Consider the following 17,892-nt stretch of genomic DNA (forward strand, 5'->3'; position numbering starts at 1 on the left):
GTAAGAAGTCGTTGTAACACGAGGATGAAATAGAAATCTTTATACTAAAGAATCGTGCTCTTGCAAACTGCAAAAGCAAATCAAAGCAAAAAAGAAATGTGTATATTAAAATAGTTGAAACTTGAGATCAAAGGGAGCACCAAACTATTTGATTAAATTCAAATCATAAGCTAAACAAAACAAACGAAAACATCATCTAAATATTGTTACACTTAATTTCGACCAAAGATTAAAAAAAAAAACGAAACAAGACAGCTACAAACAAATCCTACCAAAAGATTATTAATGGCGAGACCAAAACCAAACTTGATAAAAAGAAAATCATGACTTTACATACATTTCTGAAGTCGACTCAGCTTTTACCACTACATATTTTGATGTCAGTATAATCAGAAGCTTGTGCTTTTCTTCTTCCTTTTTTTTTTTTCTTTTTATAAGAAAACCCCAAACCTGATGCATTTCCAGTTTGAAACTTCCCAAACATTATTAGTCAAACCCCCCTTCCTCCAAAATAAAATAAAGACCTGCATTAGTAATTAAAAATGAACACAAGTTAAGCATCAGCAGATATGTAAATAAAACTAAGAGGATAAAATCCTACTACTATTTTGTTCATTAAATTTCATGAGTTGTGAACTAAAACAGAAAATTTGAAAATGGCTGATGGAATAAGCAAATGATCAAATAGAGTTAAAAAAAAAAAAGTACCTTAATCTAATCAAACAGAGAATATGATTCATGAGTCGCTTCCAAAGTCCTCATAACTCAAGCCTTCTGATATCGTATCCAATGACCTTTTATTGTCTTCTAAGTATGTAAAAGAAGATGGATGGAGTCGGTAAATTTTGCTAGCAAACGAATTGTAAGATTTGATACGTACAAAAAATTCGCACCTTGATGTTCTCTATCACGAATATCCATGAAGTTGTCAGTTTCTGTGGCTAGAAAAGGAGATCTGGCATAGCTTTCCAGTATATCTGATGATGATGATAGAGCCAAGATATTGGTATCAAGCAGTGTTTAAAAATATGTAATTGCAAACAGTTGAAGTTCTAAGCTGAATACATCATCAAACAAGTTATAGCCTCTCTAATGTTTATAAGATGAACACAAAATTTCCATCTTCCACATAAAACAACAAGAAAACACCACAGACCTGAGCTCTGCGAAAAGTCTGCTGTTAGATCTGATAGGCTGAAATTTCGAGGAATCTGACCAAGAAATCCAAAAGAGGAAGTGTCCGGTTCCAGGAGTGGTTCATTCATGGGTTGAGCACTGGACTCCATGCCAGAGAAAGGTGCCACCGATACATCACCCATTGTTTGGCGTGGTTCCACTACATTACTATCAACACCACCGAACATATAAGAGGAATTGCCTGAATATCCAGCTTCAGATTTTATTGTCCTACCATTCAACCCTATGTTTGAGCTTTGGGTTGGTAGTATAGACGGTGGTGCTTCAATCCTACTTGGATGCGCAGACATGTCAACTGTTGGATGCATTCTTGAATGCAATGACACAGCACCGTTGAGATATGCATTGTTAGGCATGCTGTTACCAAAAGGATGCTGCACGTTATTCTGCTTTAGTGAAGATACTGAATATGTTGGATTCTGGTGCACTGTTCAAAGATTGAATGTCAAAAACTATTGGTCAAGTAAAGCAAGGTTATGCCTAATATAATAAAACTTAGAATAAATTATATACACAAGACATTTCCAGATGAAAACCATAAGAAGTTTTACAAAAGAAGAAAAAAGGAAAAAGGCAAACTCCTACGGTAAAACAAAAGAATAAAAGGGAAGAAAGGCAAAGAAAGTAAGATAATAGCAAAGCACACTCACTTTGTTGGACCAGCGATCCATTCGAAGTAGGTAATGGAGTAGCTCCAGTTTCCTGTATTTGCATCATCCGAACTTGTTGCTCAAGCAACCTGTTGAATTCAACTATCTGACGCTTCACCATTAATCTCAGATAATACTCCCTGAAGAATTCACGATTCTCTTCTTCAAGTTTTTGCCAAACTAGAGTGCAGGAAATTCATTAAATTGCTGTAAGACAACAGGAATATCTACTGTAGAATATGACCAATCCAGAATTATCAACTGTCTGAAAGTTCAGTGACAAAGCAAATATAAAATCGAACTAACACATTTGTGAGCCTGGCATGAGCATAGGATCATATTTCTACTAGAAAAAAAAACCAGGAAAGCAGTACTACGCCTATTAGTTCTGATATAATAATCCTCTCATAATATCACTCAGTATTTCAATCACTATTAACTGCATATGCAATGGTGAAAGAAGGCAGCAAGTAATATGAAGTCATTGTTACCAAGTTCTGTAAATCCAGGCTCAATTTTAGCTTGATTCAGCAGTGTCTCCACAACTTCCTTTTGGTTCATGTATAGCTGAAGGCATCGTTCAATAAGATTTTGCACCTGGCATCAGAAAGATTGGAAATAATGTAGCACGCTGTTATCTCATAAAAGAAGAGTTGAATGGTTAAACAAAAAAGTGCTTTATCACAATTCAAAACATAACTGCAGCAGAATATAATTTCTTTTAACATTGAAGGCAAGAGAACTATAATTAAAAAGGGTCTAAAAGAAATGGAGAAATCAAAACTATCTTTTGCTTTCCTGTTTTTGTTAAGCACTGACATATAGCTCCCCATTTATATTTATTTGGTGAAGCTTAGTTTGTCAACAAATTTTGACGCCTAAAAATAGGCGAGAGAAAGAGATAGAGTGATGATAAGGGCTGGACTGGACCAAGAACACTTCAGCTTACCAACTGAATATCTTGACGTGAGACTCTTCTCATCGATCCACTTGACATTCTTAAAGACTATCCAGCACTGTTCCTCCACTACAGGATCTGAATGCAAATTACCGGCGATGGTATGGGACTAAGGAAAGCAGTTCAATGCACCAAATACAAGTTGAATGACGAAACCATATAACTTTCAGATGCAAAGAGCATTGCGCTGCAAAGCAAAACATAACCAAGGTTCATGTCAACTGTCAATAAGTCTAAAATAAGTAGTTGTTAAATGAAAGAACAAATCTATCATGTCATGCAATTTGACATATTCTTCACTTAACAGGAATACTGTAGAAAAAACGGACTGAGGGAATAAATTTTAAGTTAAAAATTAAATAATCAGAAAAAGATATCTTCTGGAAGAAGGTAAAACACTTGTCCTGTGGAGAATACTATAAGGAATCAAGATATACTTTACATGTTCCAGAAATTTCTTGCATTGCTCCAGAACTTTTCATTTCTATTTTCTCTCATTTACACACTGTCTGCATAGGGGCATCGTCTTTCTTTTTCTTTTTTTAATTTACTCTTTCTTTTGGTCAGAAACCGAACATTCATTAGAATAACAAGGACATACAGAAAACGAGCCTGACAAAAGAAGTTCAAGAACTATATATAGAAGCGAACTCAGATCCAATAAAATCAAACAAATCATAATTACTAGAAAGCCTAATCACCAAAACCAAAAAGATGCATTAAACCTCATCAAACGACCTCTCAACCTCTCTGAAAAACCTATTATTACACTCAAGTCAAATCCTATAATTAATGCATCCATAAAAAGCATTATTGAAGACAACTTTTTTTGTAACAGAGGAATGATATAAAGGCTTGCATTAAACCAACTAGATGTAATATGAACACTATTGAAACAATAATATTTTAGAGATTTAAAAAGAAACAACAACTACTCTGGTCTGGTTATAACTTGATGTAGAGATTCACAAGAATAGGTTACAATAATGTCAAACTGCCTTAAAGTACACAATCCACTCCAACAATGCAAACCAATAATGAGAAATCATTGAGTTTGGTAACAAAAACAATACCAAACAATTTTTTTTAAAAAAAAAAAAGACAACCACCATTCAGAAACGACCTCAAACCTAAACCACAAGGCTCTCAAGACACCAAATTTAACCAAACCCTCTCATTTTTGTTGACCACCTGACCCGAAGAAACAATGATTTGGACATTTTACAATATCCAAATGTTTTTTCTTCACATTCACCCTCAACCTACAACAGTGATGCACAAGCTTTACAGTTAATTGATTCTGCATGCACGAACATTCTTCCAGCAGTCTAAAAATCCCCTCCCCAAAAATGATCCCAACAAAAATCAAACCACCCAAATAATCAAAAATCTTAAAAAAAAAAACAAGAATAACGATTAACAAACAACGAAAAACTCCCATAGTCAACAGAATAACTTATGACAAAAGTCCTTAGCAAAGAGATCACATAGTATGTCAATGATTCCACCGCAATGACCGCCAACAACCATAAAACTAAAAACAGGGGGAGAACAAAAGAAAAAACCCTAAAACAGCTTCAAAGTGAGAGGAAAAAAAAAGAGTAGAAATGAAGAGAGAAGTAGCGGAAAAAGGCAGAAACGGAGACAAAATCGGAAGAAGAAGAAGAAGAAGAAGAAGAGGAAGGGAGAAACAAAAATCTGATAAAAGATTCGAGGAAATTAGAGAGGGGGAGTTGCAGAGTGGGGTGGATCATACCTGAATCGGATTGAAGAAGGAGAGAAGAAATTGGAGGGAAGGTTTTGATTGAGAGAAAGAAATTGAGGGAAAATGGAGAAGGGAATTTTGATTTGGAGTTTGTGTAAAGAAGAAGGTTTTTTCTTTTTAAATATTTTGTTGGGTTGATCAATGAATAGCGCTTTGTGTTTTTGCTTTTTTGGGTGTTTTGATCGATCGGCTGCTCCCTTTGGTTTCGATACGATTATGCCGTAAAATACTTTCTTCATTTTTTCCTTTTTTTTTTATATAATTATTATCATTAAAATATATATTTATTTACCTCTTGGATTTATTAAATGTTCCAAAATGGAGAATGGGAAAAACTTTGCCACGTGGAAAAGGGAAAAACGGGCCCACTTATGAGCCAGTTGGAGGCATCAATGGTTTAGGGCCTTCGGGATTTGTTTAGCCAAATAGCTTTGGAAGGTTAGACGTCCTAAATATAGCAATTAGAAATACCTGATAATGTCTATAACATTGTTAGAGTGTATCCACCATATTAGTAGTATTTTATTTTTTTAATTTATAAATGTTGCTATAGATTTAATTATTATTGGTAAAGTACTACCGAGTGTACAAGTATTTAACAGTTTCAAATTTTGATCGTCGAGGAAGGTATTTTAGATTTTAGTTTTAATATAAATAAATAAAAAATGTGAATATATTTATAGAAATCTAATATCATGGTTATAGTTAACTCTTCTTTCTTCATGTTTAGTAAACACTTCATGCTTAGAGAGATTTGAGTTTAGTTGAGTTTTTAAACTCAACATTTTAATCGATTAAATTTGAAAAGATGATTTCATTGGAACCTTGACATAATCATCACTTATTTTCATGGTACAAGAGGATCTTAGATGAAAAATATTATAGATAGATTTTTGGAGAAATATAAGATTGAGAATTTACCTATAAATAGAAATAAATACCCAAGTTGGTGTAGTAGACCAAGGTTTGATGGGATTCACTATTTGACTACTAGTGGCTTTGGGAAGCTAGTCCAAGTGGAATGGTTGAGAACCACAAAGGAGCTTAGAGGTAGCTAATAGAGTTCATGGGAAACCTAGAGGGAGCTTAGAGAACTCATGAATGGCGCACAAAAGACTCATAGATAGCTCACAGATAACTTAGAAGACCATTGAAGGAGCCTAAATATATATAACTCAAAAGGCTAATAGAGGAATCTAAAAAGTAGCTTAAACTTATTAGAGAGCCTAGCAGTATATAGCTCAAAGAACTCATAAGAGAGCTTAAAGGTAGCTTGAGGACGACTCATGGAGAGCATAAAAGAGATGATATGCAAGACCCATGGATGATTTCAAAGGTTCCACTTGAAGGACTTCAAAGTGATCAAATTTCAGATTCTCAAAGGACGATCCATAAAGAAATTGATGAGGTGTGTGAGAGGATAATGCACTTAACCATCACTTATAACCTCGAATGGTGGTAGTGTAGTTGTACAACAAATAATGGCTCGATAACTCAAAAAATTTAAGAGGAACAATTATAAGTTGTCAAATGTTAATTATACATAACTAACGCCCATATAAACGACCAAACTCATTAATTAAAGGTATCCTTAAAATCTCCTACTATTATCTATTATCTATTATCGAGTAACCCACAATACAAGAGACTAAATACTTGATGGCTAGCATAAAATTTAATAATAAGCACCCACATATAATGGTTGTACTTTTTACATTTCATTCCTTTTCTCTTCTTTTTGTGCAAATTATTGTTTTTATTAATTTTAATTTTAAAAAAAAAAAAAAAAAGTTAAAAGAAAAAAGGGTAAAAAACAATCTCTCCCTCACACCATGCAATGAAACATTATATGGTGGTCTCTTCTAATCTAATCTCTCTCCTCCATGCATATGGTACTTGAATTTGTCCTTTTGAAAGTTAAATGCATCCAAGAAAATACCAAATTTCCCTCCCTCATGCATACAAAGCCAAACTCAACATTTCTCTCTAATTCATTGTACATTTTATTCTCTCTCCCTCATGCAACACCTTTCTTTCACTAACATCCAAAACACTCCTTCTACATTACCCATTTATAAAAAAAAACAGTCCCCACTATTATACTTGGTTTGTATGTTATAAAATTTTTATTATGTTTGTAAATATTTTCATTCATTTTGCTATATATAGTATGTTGTTCGTCCTCACATATACTAATAATTTCGTTTTATTTTTTTCATTAAATTACAAATTTTGTCCATTAGTTTTGAAAAAAATTGGAATTTGTTTAGTCTATGTGGTTTATGAAAGAGTTTGTAGAGTGACTATTTATGAAGTTTTATAAACATATACAAGTACTAAATTTCAAAATTTGAAACCATATAGGGACTATACTCTAATTTCTACGAAAATATAGGGACCAAATTTTTGCAATCGTTTGTCTATTTTGTTTTGAACTTTTAATGTTGCAATTTTTCTTTGATTTTTTCTTTTTCTTAAGAAAAATTATAGATCTATTATGCACAAAATTAAAGTTATAAAAATTTCAAATTTAGATACCGAATTCAAATTTATATCTTAAATATTTATTAATTTTTTTTAAAAAAATTGAATTTGGTTTGTTAGTTAGATTCAATTTTAAAGTTTTTAACCTTTTAACATATTTGAAAATTGAGACTCAAACGTGGAAGATTGACTATATATATGCTCTTAAATATATAACAACAATAAATTTGTTGATGAACTTCTACTAAGATAGATTCAATAATAGGTTTTATTATAGTTACAAATCTTTAAGCTATATACTTAATTCATTAGCTCCGAAAAAGTGTTACTCATTTAAATTACGACCATCTATATTTAATGTTAGTTACATAAATGGCAAAAGAAAAAATCTAAAAGAATAGTATATATAGCGCAAGGATAAAATAATTAGAATTTGAGAAATGTGGCATCAATTGCTACCACTATTATCTTCAATCAACAATATTGCTATCAATTGATATTTCTGATACTTATTATAAGTAATTTTTCTATATTGTTATCAATGTAAAATGATATCACTAACATTATCTATCAATGATATCTCATGAGTAAACATATCAATTTTGAATTGATGAGATTTAATTAGACTATCAATTGATATATTTTATAACTAATATCAATGATATTTTTCTATTGTTATCACTAAAAATATCTATCAGTGATAGCAACTGAAGGATATCATTGATAGCATCTATAAGTAATATCTCTAATAGGCTACTATATATAAATGATATCAAGGTAATACTACTATAAAGTGATGTGGTGGTTGTTTGTATTTTAACACAAATGGACAAATAAAATAGATTAGATTAACATGCTATCGGTTATAGTTTTGAATCACTAATAACATACTATCCATATGATAACTCCTATCGCTAATAGTATAAATGATACTGATATAGTTGCAACTTTTGTTAAAATAAATTATTAATTTCTTGTTATGCTATTAACATTTATATTATTTAGAAATTAAATATTTAAGTTATCGATGATTGATTCATTAAAAACGTATTGACATATTAAGCATGATGTAATTGATAAAAGTCATCACTGATAACATGATATCAATTAGACTGAAGGGTAAAATTGACATTTAAAAAAAGTTACCATATGATCGATAAAAAATGAAATTTTTACCGATATCGTTTATTTGTGGTATCATTTGGTGCAATTTTCTATACATTCATAATTAAAATTCCAGGGTCATAAGTAAGTTATAGAAGAACATTAATCCAAGCGAATTTAAAGATGCCATAAAGAAGTTAGAGACGAATATACAAAGCAAAGCAAATTTAAGGCAGAAAAAATAACATAACAATTAAAAAGCCAAAGGGACGGTTTTGAAGATTTATAAACAAAATTGAACAAATTTATTGATGAACTAAAAACTAAAATGATAACATTTTAAAAGCTTACGAAATCAAAATAAAACAAATTTAAAATTTTAGAAACTATTCCAAAGTTTTAACCTAAAATATAAGATTAATTTCATTAAAATAATACTTTGTTAATTGTCGTATGATCGTTTTGTTAAATTAACTAATAGTTACCTATGATCCAATAAAATCCAAAATTTAAACTTAGTGACCCATTAATAATTATTTTAAGAACCAAACAAATCAGTCCGTGAAATTTCTGAGACTAAATAAATCAAATTCAAATTTAAGATTTAATAGTTGTTGGTTTTGAGAACATATGAAACAAAAAAGAAAATCAAAACTAAATTGAATTTATAGGACGAGAAATTCGACTTGAAACTTATCTTAATCCCTTCGGATGTGCATAGTTGAACCTTTTTATAAATATATATATATATAAATTCATACATGTACCTTAATAATTAAAATAATAATCGATACTTAGAGATAATGATTATTTTTAAGGCTATATATATCATTAATTCAGTTTTGTTTAGATTAGATATTTTAATAAAATTAGGCCTAAACTATTAATTTTTCTTTTTCTCCAAACCATATAAATCAATATGTCCAATTTTATTAAAAAAAACCAATTTGGTTTGATTTGGTTTAGTTTTTCAATTTCTCAATATTCTACACAGTTTTAGTCAAAAAAAAAAAAAAAAAAATAGTTATGAGGTATGTTATAAAGTTTAAAATACTTAATCGGATACAAAGTTAAAAGTTCAAATATTCTAAATAAAAGTAGATCTAACTTTAACGAAGATGAGTTTGAAAATTTTGTAACAAAAATCACTATAGAGTTTGTGGGTCTAAAGGTGAATTTTAGTTGTAAAAATAATTAAAAATTAAAAAAAAAAAATGGTAATTAGAGAGAGGGGAGTTTGTTATTGAGTTTAGAAATGGAAAAACAAAATTGAATTTGATGTATAACAAATCTTCCATCGTAAGAAACGAATCACCATCTTCTTCTAAATTTCTTTTCAATAACCTCTCTCTCTTATATACAATTTCTCTCATGGCCGCCGCCGCCGCCGTATCGTTTAATCAAATCGCCGTCGCCACGCAATTGTTGCTGTACCTTCTTCTTCTTCTTCTTCTTATCTCCTCCTCCAAACCTTCTTCTTCTTCTTCTTCTTCTTCTCCTTCTTCTTCTTCTTCTTCTTCCATACCTCCCTTTCTTTTCTTACTCTTCATCTCAAACTCAATTTCCTCTTGTTCTTCTTGTACCGATTTCAATTCGGTCTCTGTTCTTGATTCTTCTTCTTCTTCTTCTCGGTTTTGATCTTCCTTCACTTTCGTCTTCATCATATGCGGTTTCAGTTTATTCACATCACACAATCGAACTGGCTTCAGAAAAAACTCTTCCGCGCCTTCTTCTAAACATCTGCTTCGCAAATTAATCCAATCCGATTCCATCAGTTACCGATCGTGCGATATTATAGATCGAGACCTAATCAAAATTGCAAATCGTTACCTGTTGATTCTCGAAGGTACGTTTTCTGATGACATTATCACTACTGGTATGTTTCTCCGCGATGTTGATTCCTGCAATTTCACACAAATTCTTCACTTATTTCTCTGTTTGTTTCTCGAGAAAATAGATTTTTCAGGAAAGTTAGGTAAATTCCTAATTAGTTACAGAGGAAAACAGATTTTTCAGATCTAATTGATTAGAATAGAAAAGTTAGGTGAGAAAAATATTCTATGAGATTTTTCATCAAACAAGTGGTGCGCGAAACAAGACAAACGCATTCTACAGAAAAATTCAAAAAAGTAGAACTAAGAAACACTATAGAATTTCTATCTTTTTGCTTTTTTACCTTAACTTTCTTAAGTAAATCGAAGCCAGTCATTCCAGGCATACAGTAATCAGTGATGATAAGATTCACTTCCACTTCCTAAACAAACACAAAAAGTTTCATAAACAGAGGAAGGGGAAGGGATTGGAATGAGAAAAAAAATGAATCCAAATCTGAAATTGAATAACCTGATGATGATTGTTAGAGGATGAAAAAGAAGAATTGGAAGACGATTTGAAGTTTGTAGGTTGATGTTCTTGAATCAAACCTAGAAATTCCAAGGCCTTGCTACCAGAATCAACCGTAGTAACTACAGAAAAACAAATCCAAATCAGAAAAAAAAAAAAAAAAAAAGAATGAAAATAAATTGGGAATTTGAATTTAGAATATATGCATAGAAGTTTAAAAAAGAAAATTAAAAATACCTTGATAGGAGGAGGTTTTGAGAAGCCTTTCGATGAGCTTTCTATCTATGAGGCTATCATCGACGGCAAGAACATGGAATTGGGAATCGGCAGCCATAACCATTTTGCTTCAAATTCAGAATCACAGAAAAGAAAGAGAGAGGGGGGGGGGGGGGGGAGAATTTGGTGGGTTTGCGTTGGTTTTAAGAGGAAGGGGAAAAATTATATAAAAGAAAAGAAGGAAGAAAAAAAAAAAAAAAAAAAGACCCACCACGATTAACATCACACGAAGCAAGATCCGACCGGATTTTGTTGCAAATCTTCCGAATTTTATTTTCTAACTTGATATGTATTTTTTTTATTTTTTTTTATTTAAAAAACTTTAAATACTATTTGATTTTTTTAGGAAATAAAAATACTATTTGATTTTAGTCTGTTTCGTCACGTTACTTTTCAAATATTTAACTCTTTCGTTTATTTTGATGGTTTAAGTATTTTTTAGTTTCAAACCTTGTTTCATTTTACTATTTGAACCTTTAAAATGAACAATTTTGGTCCACCAAAATGGTTATTTTTGTAAAAGTAAATTATAAAATTGATGAATCAACTTTCGTAATATATGAATTTAAATTAACCTTTTGAGATTGAAATTAAAATGAGCTAAAACAATATTTAAATTCTTTTAAATTGGGTTTTTCAAAAATAGAAAAAAGATTACAAACTTTATAGAAAAAATTATTAGAAAAAATTATCACTAAATATTTTTTTTTCTTTCTATTTTGATCCTTTTTCATTAAAAATTTTAACATTAATGTTTTTTTAATTACTAATTTAAATATCGACATTACCCTTTAAAGTGAAAATAATACTTAAAGAGAAGAATAGCAAAGAAGGGTGGAAGGAGAGAGATAAAATATACATTTAAAACTTCAAAATTATGAAGAAAAAGTTGCTTTTGGGATATTTTAAATTTATTGTTCAAAATTTAAAAGTATTAAACTTATCACACCTTTTGTTAATAAATCTCTTACAACCTAACACAACTAATTTAACGTAGGGATGTTCGAGTTTAATGAAAATAGGCATTGTTTCGTCTATTAAAAATAATTTATTTTATTTTTATTTTTTGCTTGCAACTTCTATTAAATCATTTTTTTAAAAGAATAACATTATATTTTACAAAGCCGATTATATATTATTGAGTCTAAAACCAAATATTTGATTCTTCCCTCTAGAGGAGTAAAAGCAATTATTTTCTCCAAATACATACACACACACACACACACACACATATTGAATTGGAAGGCAAGCGATTGAGAGATTGAAAAATAAATAAAGAAATGGGAAGAATAGTATTTTGTTATTTATATATGAGACGAATCGGCCCCAATATCTTCCCAAGTGATCGGGAAGTGGGACATGCTTCTTTCAATTATTATTATTATTTTTATAGAATGGACACAAGAATTGGGATTTGTTTCCAAGATTTCGTTCTATAACTTTTTTAAAAACTATTTTCATCCATATGTTCTTTTTTTTTTTTTTTTTTTTTTTGAATTACAATTTGCACGGTAAACTTTTATATCGTATTATTATTGTACAAATACAAATAATTGACAATGCACCTCAATTATCAGAACTATACTCATCTTGATTGTTTATAAAGTGATCTAGTATTTAATATTTCAAAATCATCCTCTTGTTATTTTGAAGTTATTTGCACATTTTACAAATAAAATTGGTAAGAATATGTAATTAGTTATTTTGGTATTTTCTTTTTATATTATTAATTTTGATTTTTTTATATTTTAATTAATTAATAACTCATATTGCCTATTTTTATTTTTATACCTAAAAATTCGAGTTGAGTCGGTAGATGTTAAGATCATACTTAAGAAATGGACTAAAATTAAAATTGAAAAGAAAAAAAAAAATCCAACAATCAATATTAGTGGTTAGAATTGGTTTTCCAAACTTAAACTAAAGAGGTATGATCATTGTTAGGAATAATTTGGAGACCACACAAAATGCCTGAAGTTTTATTCAAACCAATCGATTTTTAAAAATTAGAATTCTTTTAGCAATACCAATTCACATTTTCATTCCCCCTTTTTTTCCTCCTTCAAAAATATGTCCAATATAGACCAACGTTTTAAAGAACATTATATATTGTTATTGTTTCTAGATTTTTTTTTTTTAATTTAATAAAACTCTCAGTATTTCAAAAATATTGCGATTTTATATTTGAAATGTGAGTTTTATTTTAATTTGATCTTTTAATTTCAATATTTATATTTAAGTGCTTAATTCAATCCTTTACTAATCAATTTAAATCATTCTGATGTGATATTTTAAAATTTATTTTTAATTATAATGATAAAATAGTAAAACTTTATTAAATTAATTAAAACAGACATTAATCAACACTAACAACTAAAAGCGAAGATTAATTTTAGAAGAAAGATTATTTCATTTCGTAGTAATTAATTGGTATTAGTCGTTTATTAATTAAGTACTAATTCATCTACCATATTTACTAATCGTTATAAATAATATAATTGACTTAGGATTGAAATTTTGCGACATTAACAATTATTTTTAGCTACTATTTTTTTTAAACAATTGAATATAAACATGATTAATTTCTATTATGCTAGATTTATAAAATCAAATTGTATGTTTTTCTCACTCCTGATTGAACCTTACAAACAAAAACAAAAAGTTGGCTTTTTTATTTTGTCAGAAAATTGTAAGATTAGTTAAGTGTTTTTTTTTTCTTTAGCCATATTTTACAAATAGTTTCATTTTCTTTTTCCATGGACAATCTTTCATTTATATATTTGGTTAAGTAATAACTCTTTTGTGAATAAAATCTTAATAAATTGAGCTCAAAGAATTATGTACTTTTCATAATGATACATTTATAGGGGGAAAAAACAAAACCTTGTTTTAGCACCAAATCATAACAAAGAGGAGAAAAGAAAAATACACACAAATCAAATTGACAACGACTTAGGTTTCAAATCAAAATTTATAAATTAACTTCCTTTTGGAGTTTAAAGTCATCTTATTCACATATAAGTAGGCCCCACACAAGATTCACCCATTAAAGATGAAAGATTTGAAAATTGTGACATTTAACTGTTAGACACATTATAACCAAATAAAACAATCCATTAATATAATCATAAAATCAATAACACAATATTTTATTTCTCTCAACAAACTTAACACTCCATTATTGTTGGATCATTTTCAAATCATCCAATTGTTTCAATTAATTACTACTTAATCATATTGAATCTAAAGTAGAAAAGATGAAATATATATGTCACTATAATGTATCTTAGCATGTGAATAAAGTATCCAAACCATATTCTTTTGATTTCAATAAGTATGCAAACTATCAATTAAACAAATAATACTATATCACTTGAACATACTTTATTAGATAACAATATCAATTACTATTTAAAGAATGATTGTTTTATCTTTGTTTTATCCTCCTCTCACAACAGATCACGAAGGAGAAAAATGGTAATTAAAAAAAAATCATCCCATAAGAAATATTAATAATTTGACAAAATAATGCAGTCTTATATCTTGCTACCACTAAATAATTATTGCTTTTTATATTTTTGAAAAATGCCTATTACAACCTCTACTTATAGAAATGTATGAGTTTGAGACAGGAATGTTAAATTATATATATATCACTTCCATAACCCTAGTATTTTTTTTTCCAAAATTGATATTAAATATATATATTAATTGTTTCCAAAGTCCCCAACAAATGTAAAAGAGGTTCGGGGGGAAAAAAAAAGACAATGCATGAATTTCAAGATGATGTATAATTTGTGAGTATAATTGAATTTAATTACTTTTTGCAGCCGTCTGTCCTTTAAGAAATTTATGTCTTCATGTCCGGTCAAGTCATGGAAAGTAAAAGAATTTTTTTCTTTTGATGATAAGTCAACAATTTCGAACTATTTAATTTAAAATCGATGTATTTATTACAAGTTTCTTTTCTGAATATATATTACATACATTAGTAAAATTAATTTTAATGGTAACGTATATGATTTTTGTCAATACATTTAATGTTTTATTACATTCAAGTATGTGAAGGAAAAAAAGTTCATTATAAGAGATTCAAATTGAGTTGAATATAAAAGAAAGTTTATTTTTTAAAACATAAACATACATATACATATATGACACAAAATTTATGAAAATTTTTATAGGAATTGATGTTCCAGCCTCTGGAAAGTTATAAAAACAAATGTTGGATATTAATTTTTATAATAATTATTAAGTATGTAGCAATATTTTTAAAAAATTATAAATATGACAAAGTTTATTAATGATAGACTAACATTTGCTACATGGTCTATCAGTGATAGACAGATTTTGTTATATTTACAATTTTTATTAATATTGTTATATACTTAATTATTTTAAATATAATTACTATATTTGCAACAACTCATGATATATTTATATTAACGAAATTTTGTATGTCCTCTCCTTTATATACGATCCATCTATTACTTTTTAGGGTTTTTTCAAAATTAAAAAAAAATGTGACAAACTATTTACACTCTATGAAACTAAAAAACACTAAAGATAAAATTCTATATACTTGATTTTTCAATCAAATATAAATATTTTGTCAAATATTCTATTTTTTATCATACTTTTTTACGGTATAATAAAAATGACTATTTGAAACATGAAATTACACATTAAAAAGTAAAAGTAAATAGAATTTTTAAAATTAAAAGTCTCCACTTTTTTTTTTTCAATTAATGACATTTTCCCTCTCTCCTCCTTTAATTTGGCCTTCCACCCATATAATTAAGAAAACCATTTTCTGTTGTAGTGAATATAAACATATAAATAGAAATATGGAGCCCTAAACTTTTTTGAATAAAAATAATTTGATTTAGTACTTTGGATTTTTTTTTCTTTTGTTTTTTAGTTTAATTTGAAAATGGTTAAAATCTTTTGATTTGTTTCCGTATTTTGCGGTTTGATTTGATGGCATTATGAAATGAAAAATGTGAAAGAATGTTATGATGCTTTTTATTTATTTATAGTCAATGCATTCCTACATTCCCTTTTCAAAAATTTCTTCCCCATTAATACTCCATCACTTACGTCTATTCAAATAAAATGTCTCCACAAACACACATAACAAAACACTCTTTATATATTTCACATTTTCTTATCGCAAAATCATATATTCAAACTTCAATCTAATATTATTAACAAAATTAAAACTTATCGAACATAATATATAAACTATGAACATATCTATCTATCTTATCCTATCTTTAAAATATCTACTAGTGAAACAATTACTACTATTTCATTTATTGATTCAACTTTAACCTTTCGTCTTGAAATTGTTGAATTAAAAATGTTTTTTGGATTTATTTCATACTTTCTCTTGTTTTAACATTTTTCTTCGAGTGGTGTTTCATTTAATGTATTGAGTATTAAGTACCGATTATTGAATTACATTAATTAATCATAAAAGGAAGGAGAAGAAAATCAATAAATAAAACGAGCAACAAACAACAAAGTATCAACATCCGTAAATATGGATCATTTTGTAATTTACTTTAATATAACACACAAACAAAATGTACGTAAAAATTTATACTTTTAAGAAGTATCCTGAACGTAAAAAATCAAATACATAATTAAAAGACAAAATTTTATTTTTGGACCTAGACTTTAACCTACAAAGTTTAAAACTTTCAACAAATTAAAAAATACATTTAAAGTTAAAATCTTATATAAATTAAGTTGAAAATATTAATTATAGTATCAACAAGAAATACATACCATTTTCCATATGACATTGTTGAAAAAACAAAACTAGAAATTAAAATAATGATTAAATTTTAGTGAATTTTCTATATAACTTGTATACATATTTGTCACCTATTGCTTTATTAAGCTACAAATATATTACATGAAGACCAAAATTAAGGTTATTTCCCCTTATTATTATAACAAAAATATCCATTTTCAAAAGATGATGAAAGGTAAGACGAGAAATCATAATTGAATTAACTATAACAAACAATTATCAATATTCATGCATATAGAATGGAAGTCCAAAAAAAAATTCGTGATCACGAGAGGAATAACACATCAATTGGGTGCTTTAATCTTTCCCACCTTTCGTGAGAAATTTGTTATATATTTTTAAATATCTTTTTCCTACTAACTAAACGAGAAAAGTGACAGAAGAAAATAGATAAGAATTATATCGAATGTTTTATACATACAAATTCACTTAAGATATGTTACGTCTCTCGTTTTTATATAGAACTCACAAATTTCACTAAAAACGTTTCAAAATAATTAAAATATTTATTTTTATTTATTACTTTCTTTAATGTTAACTTTTATCTTCTCGTTTTAGTATTTTATTATTAACTTTTTAACGCAACTATAATTTTTTTTAAATAATGTATTTTTTTAAAACTAATGTAAAAAATAGGATAGAAAAAAAGGCAGTTTGAAGGAAGTCATGTACGGGTTCCAGAAATTGAACGAGATGGTATGTGGACCCTACATTTTTTTTAAAGATATTTAATATTCAAATGTCCAAATTCCAATTTACAAAAATATCTTCTTATTATATATCTTTCCAAATTTCAATTTCCAATCTCCAACTTAAAAAAAGATATATACTATCAAAATATGTTATTAAAAAATATATTAAACAAATATTTGTAATACACATATATTAACAAAAGGATTTGTTACCTAACTATTTTCATTTTGATTCTAAAAGAAAATTAGATATTATTGCCAGACAATAGAATTAGATATTTTGATTCTAAAAAAAATTAGATATTCTATTTTCCATATAATAGAATTATTCTTGTCATACTTTTTCATTTTGATTCTAAAAAAGTTACATTTTGTTAATATCGATAGATTGCAAATATTTGTTTAATATATTTTTAATAACATATTTTGTTAATACATATCTTTTTTAAAAGAATTAAAAATAAAAATTGGAAAATTATTTTTAGAGATTGGAATTTAGTTTGGAAAAATGTTTTTGAAAATCGAAAATTGGAATTTGAAAATATATTTAATAAGCATTTTTAAAAATTAAAATTTAGAGATTTAAATATTTAATATATATA

At 28.0% G+C, this 17,892-nt stretch overlaps 2 protein-coding genes across 5 annotated transcripts; both read right to left on the bottom strand.

Moving 5' to 3' along the window:
• Positions 1-121: 121 nt before the first annotated feature.
• LOC103486898 (uncharacterized) lies at positions 122-4,776 on the bottom strand. 3 transcript variants are annotated; one of them, XM_008445057.3, is made up of 8 exons: positions 4,562-4,776; positions 2,797-2,992; positions 2,339-2,444; positions 1,848-2,027; positions 1,157-1,624; positions 894-977; positions 709-804; positions 122-524 (listed from the first exon to the last, which is right to left on the bottom strand). In XM_008445057.3, the coding sequence occupies exons 2-7, from the start codon at positions 2,842-2,844 to the stop codon at positions 737-739; spliced, it is 954 nt and encodes a 317-aa protein (XP_008443279.1). In that variant the 5' UTR covers positions 2,845-2,992; positions 4,562-4,776; the 3' UTR covers positions 122-524; positions 709-736. The 3 variants fall into 3 exon arrangements, with proteins under 3 accessions (XP_008443279.1, XP_008443277.1, XP_008443278.1); XM_008445055.3 differs by having other exon boundaries at positions 709-807; XM_008445056.3 differs by lacking the exon at positions 4,562-4,776 and adding an exon at positions 3,248-3,419 and having other exon boundaries at positions 709-807.
• Positions 4,777-9,379: 4,603 nt separating this feature from the next.
• LOC103486897 (two-component response regulator ORR9-like) lies at positions 9,380-11,016 on the bottom strand. Of its 2 annotated transcripts, XM_008445053.3 has the most exons (5): positions 10,739-11,016; positions 10,502-10,623; positions 10,335-10,412; positions 9,989-10,059; positions 9,380-9,898 (listed from the first exon to the last, which is right to left on the bottom strand). In XM_008445053.3, exons 1-5 carry the CDS (start codon positions 10,839-10,841, stop codon positions 9,559-9,561), a joined length of 714 nt encoding a protein of 237 aa, XP_008443275.2. In that variant the 5' UTR covers positions 10,842-11,016; the 3' UTR covers positions 9,380-9,558. The 2 variants fall into 2 exon arrangements, with proteins under 2 accessions (XP_008443275.2, XP_050939915.1); XM_051083958.1 differs by lacking the exon at positions 10,335-10,412 and having other exon boundaries at positions 10,739-10,907.
• Positions 11,017-17,892: the final 6,876 nt, after the last annotated feature.

Source organism: Cucumis melo, chromosome 4 (assembly GCF_025177605.1).
Source record: "Cucumis melo cultivar AY chromosome 4, USDA_Cmelo_AY_1.0, whole genome shotgun sequence".
Lineage (NCBI taxonomy): Eukaryota > Viridiplantae > Streptophyta > Magnoliopsida > Cucurbitales > Cucurbitaceae > Cucumis > Cucumis melo.

Excerpts from the sequence above, each read along its gene's own strand:
- LOC103486897 (XM_008445053.3), bottom strand. The coding sequence starts at position 10,841 with ATGGTTATGGCTGCCGATTCCCAATTCCATGTTCTTGCCGTCGATGAT. Across the intron at positions 10,624-10,738 it reads CAAAACCTCCTCCTATCAAG|TTACTACGGTTGATTCTGGT; the intron begins GTATTTTTAATT and ends GTTTTTCTGTAG. Across the intron at positions 10,060-10,334 it reads ATTTACTTAAGAAAGTTAAG|GAATCAACATCGCGGAGAAA; the intron begins GTAAAAAAGCAA and ends GTGAAATTGCAG.
- LOC103486898 (XM_008445055.3), bottom strand. The coding sequence starts at position 2,844 with ATGTCAAGTGGATCGATGAGAAGAGTCTCACGTCAAGATATTCAGTTG. Across the intron at positions 1,625-1,847 it reads TGGATCGCTGGTCCAACAAA|TGCACCAGAATCCAACATAT; the intron begins GTGAGTGTGCTT and ends ATCTTTGAACAG. Across the intron at positions 808-893 it reads TCGTGATAGAGAACATCAAG|AAGACAATAAAAGGTCATTG; the intron begins GTGCGAATTTTT and ends TTACATACTTAG.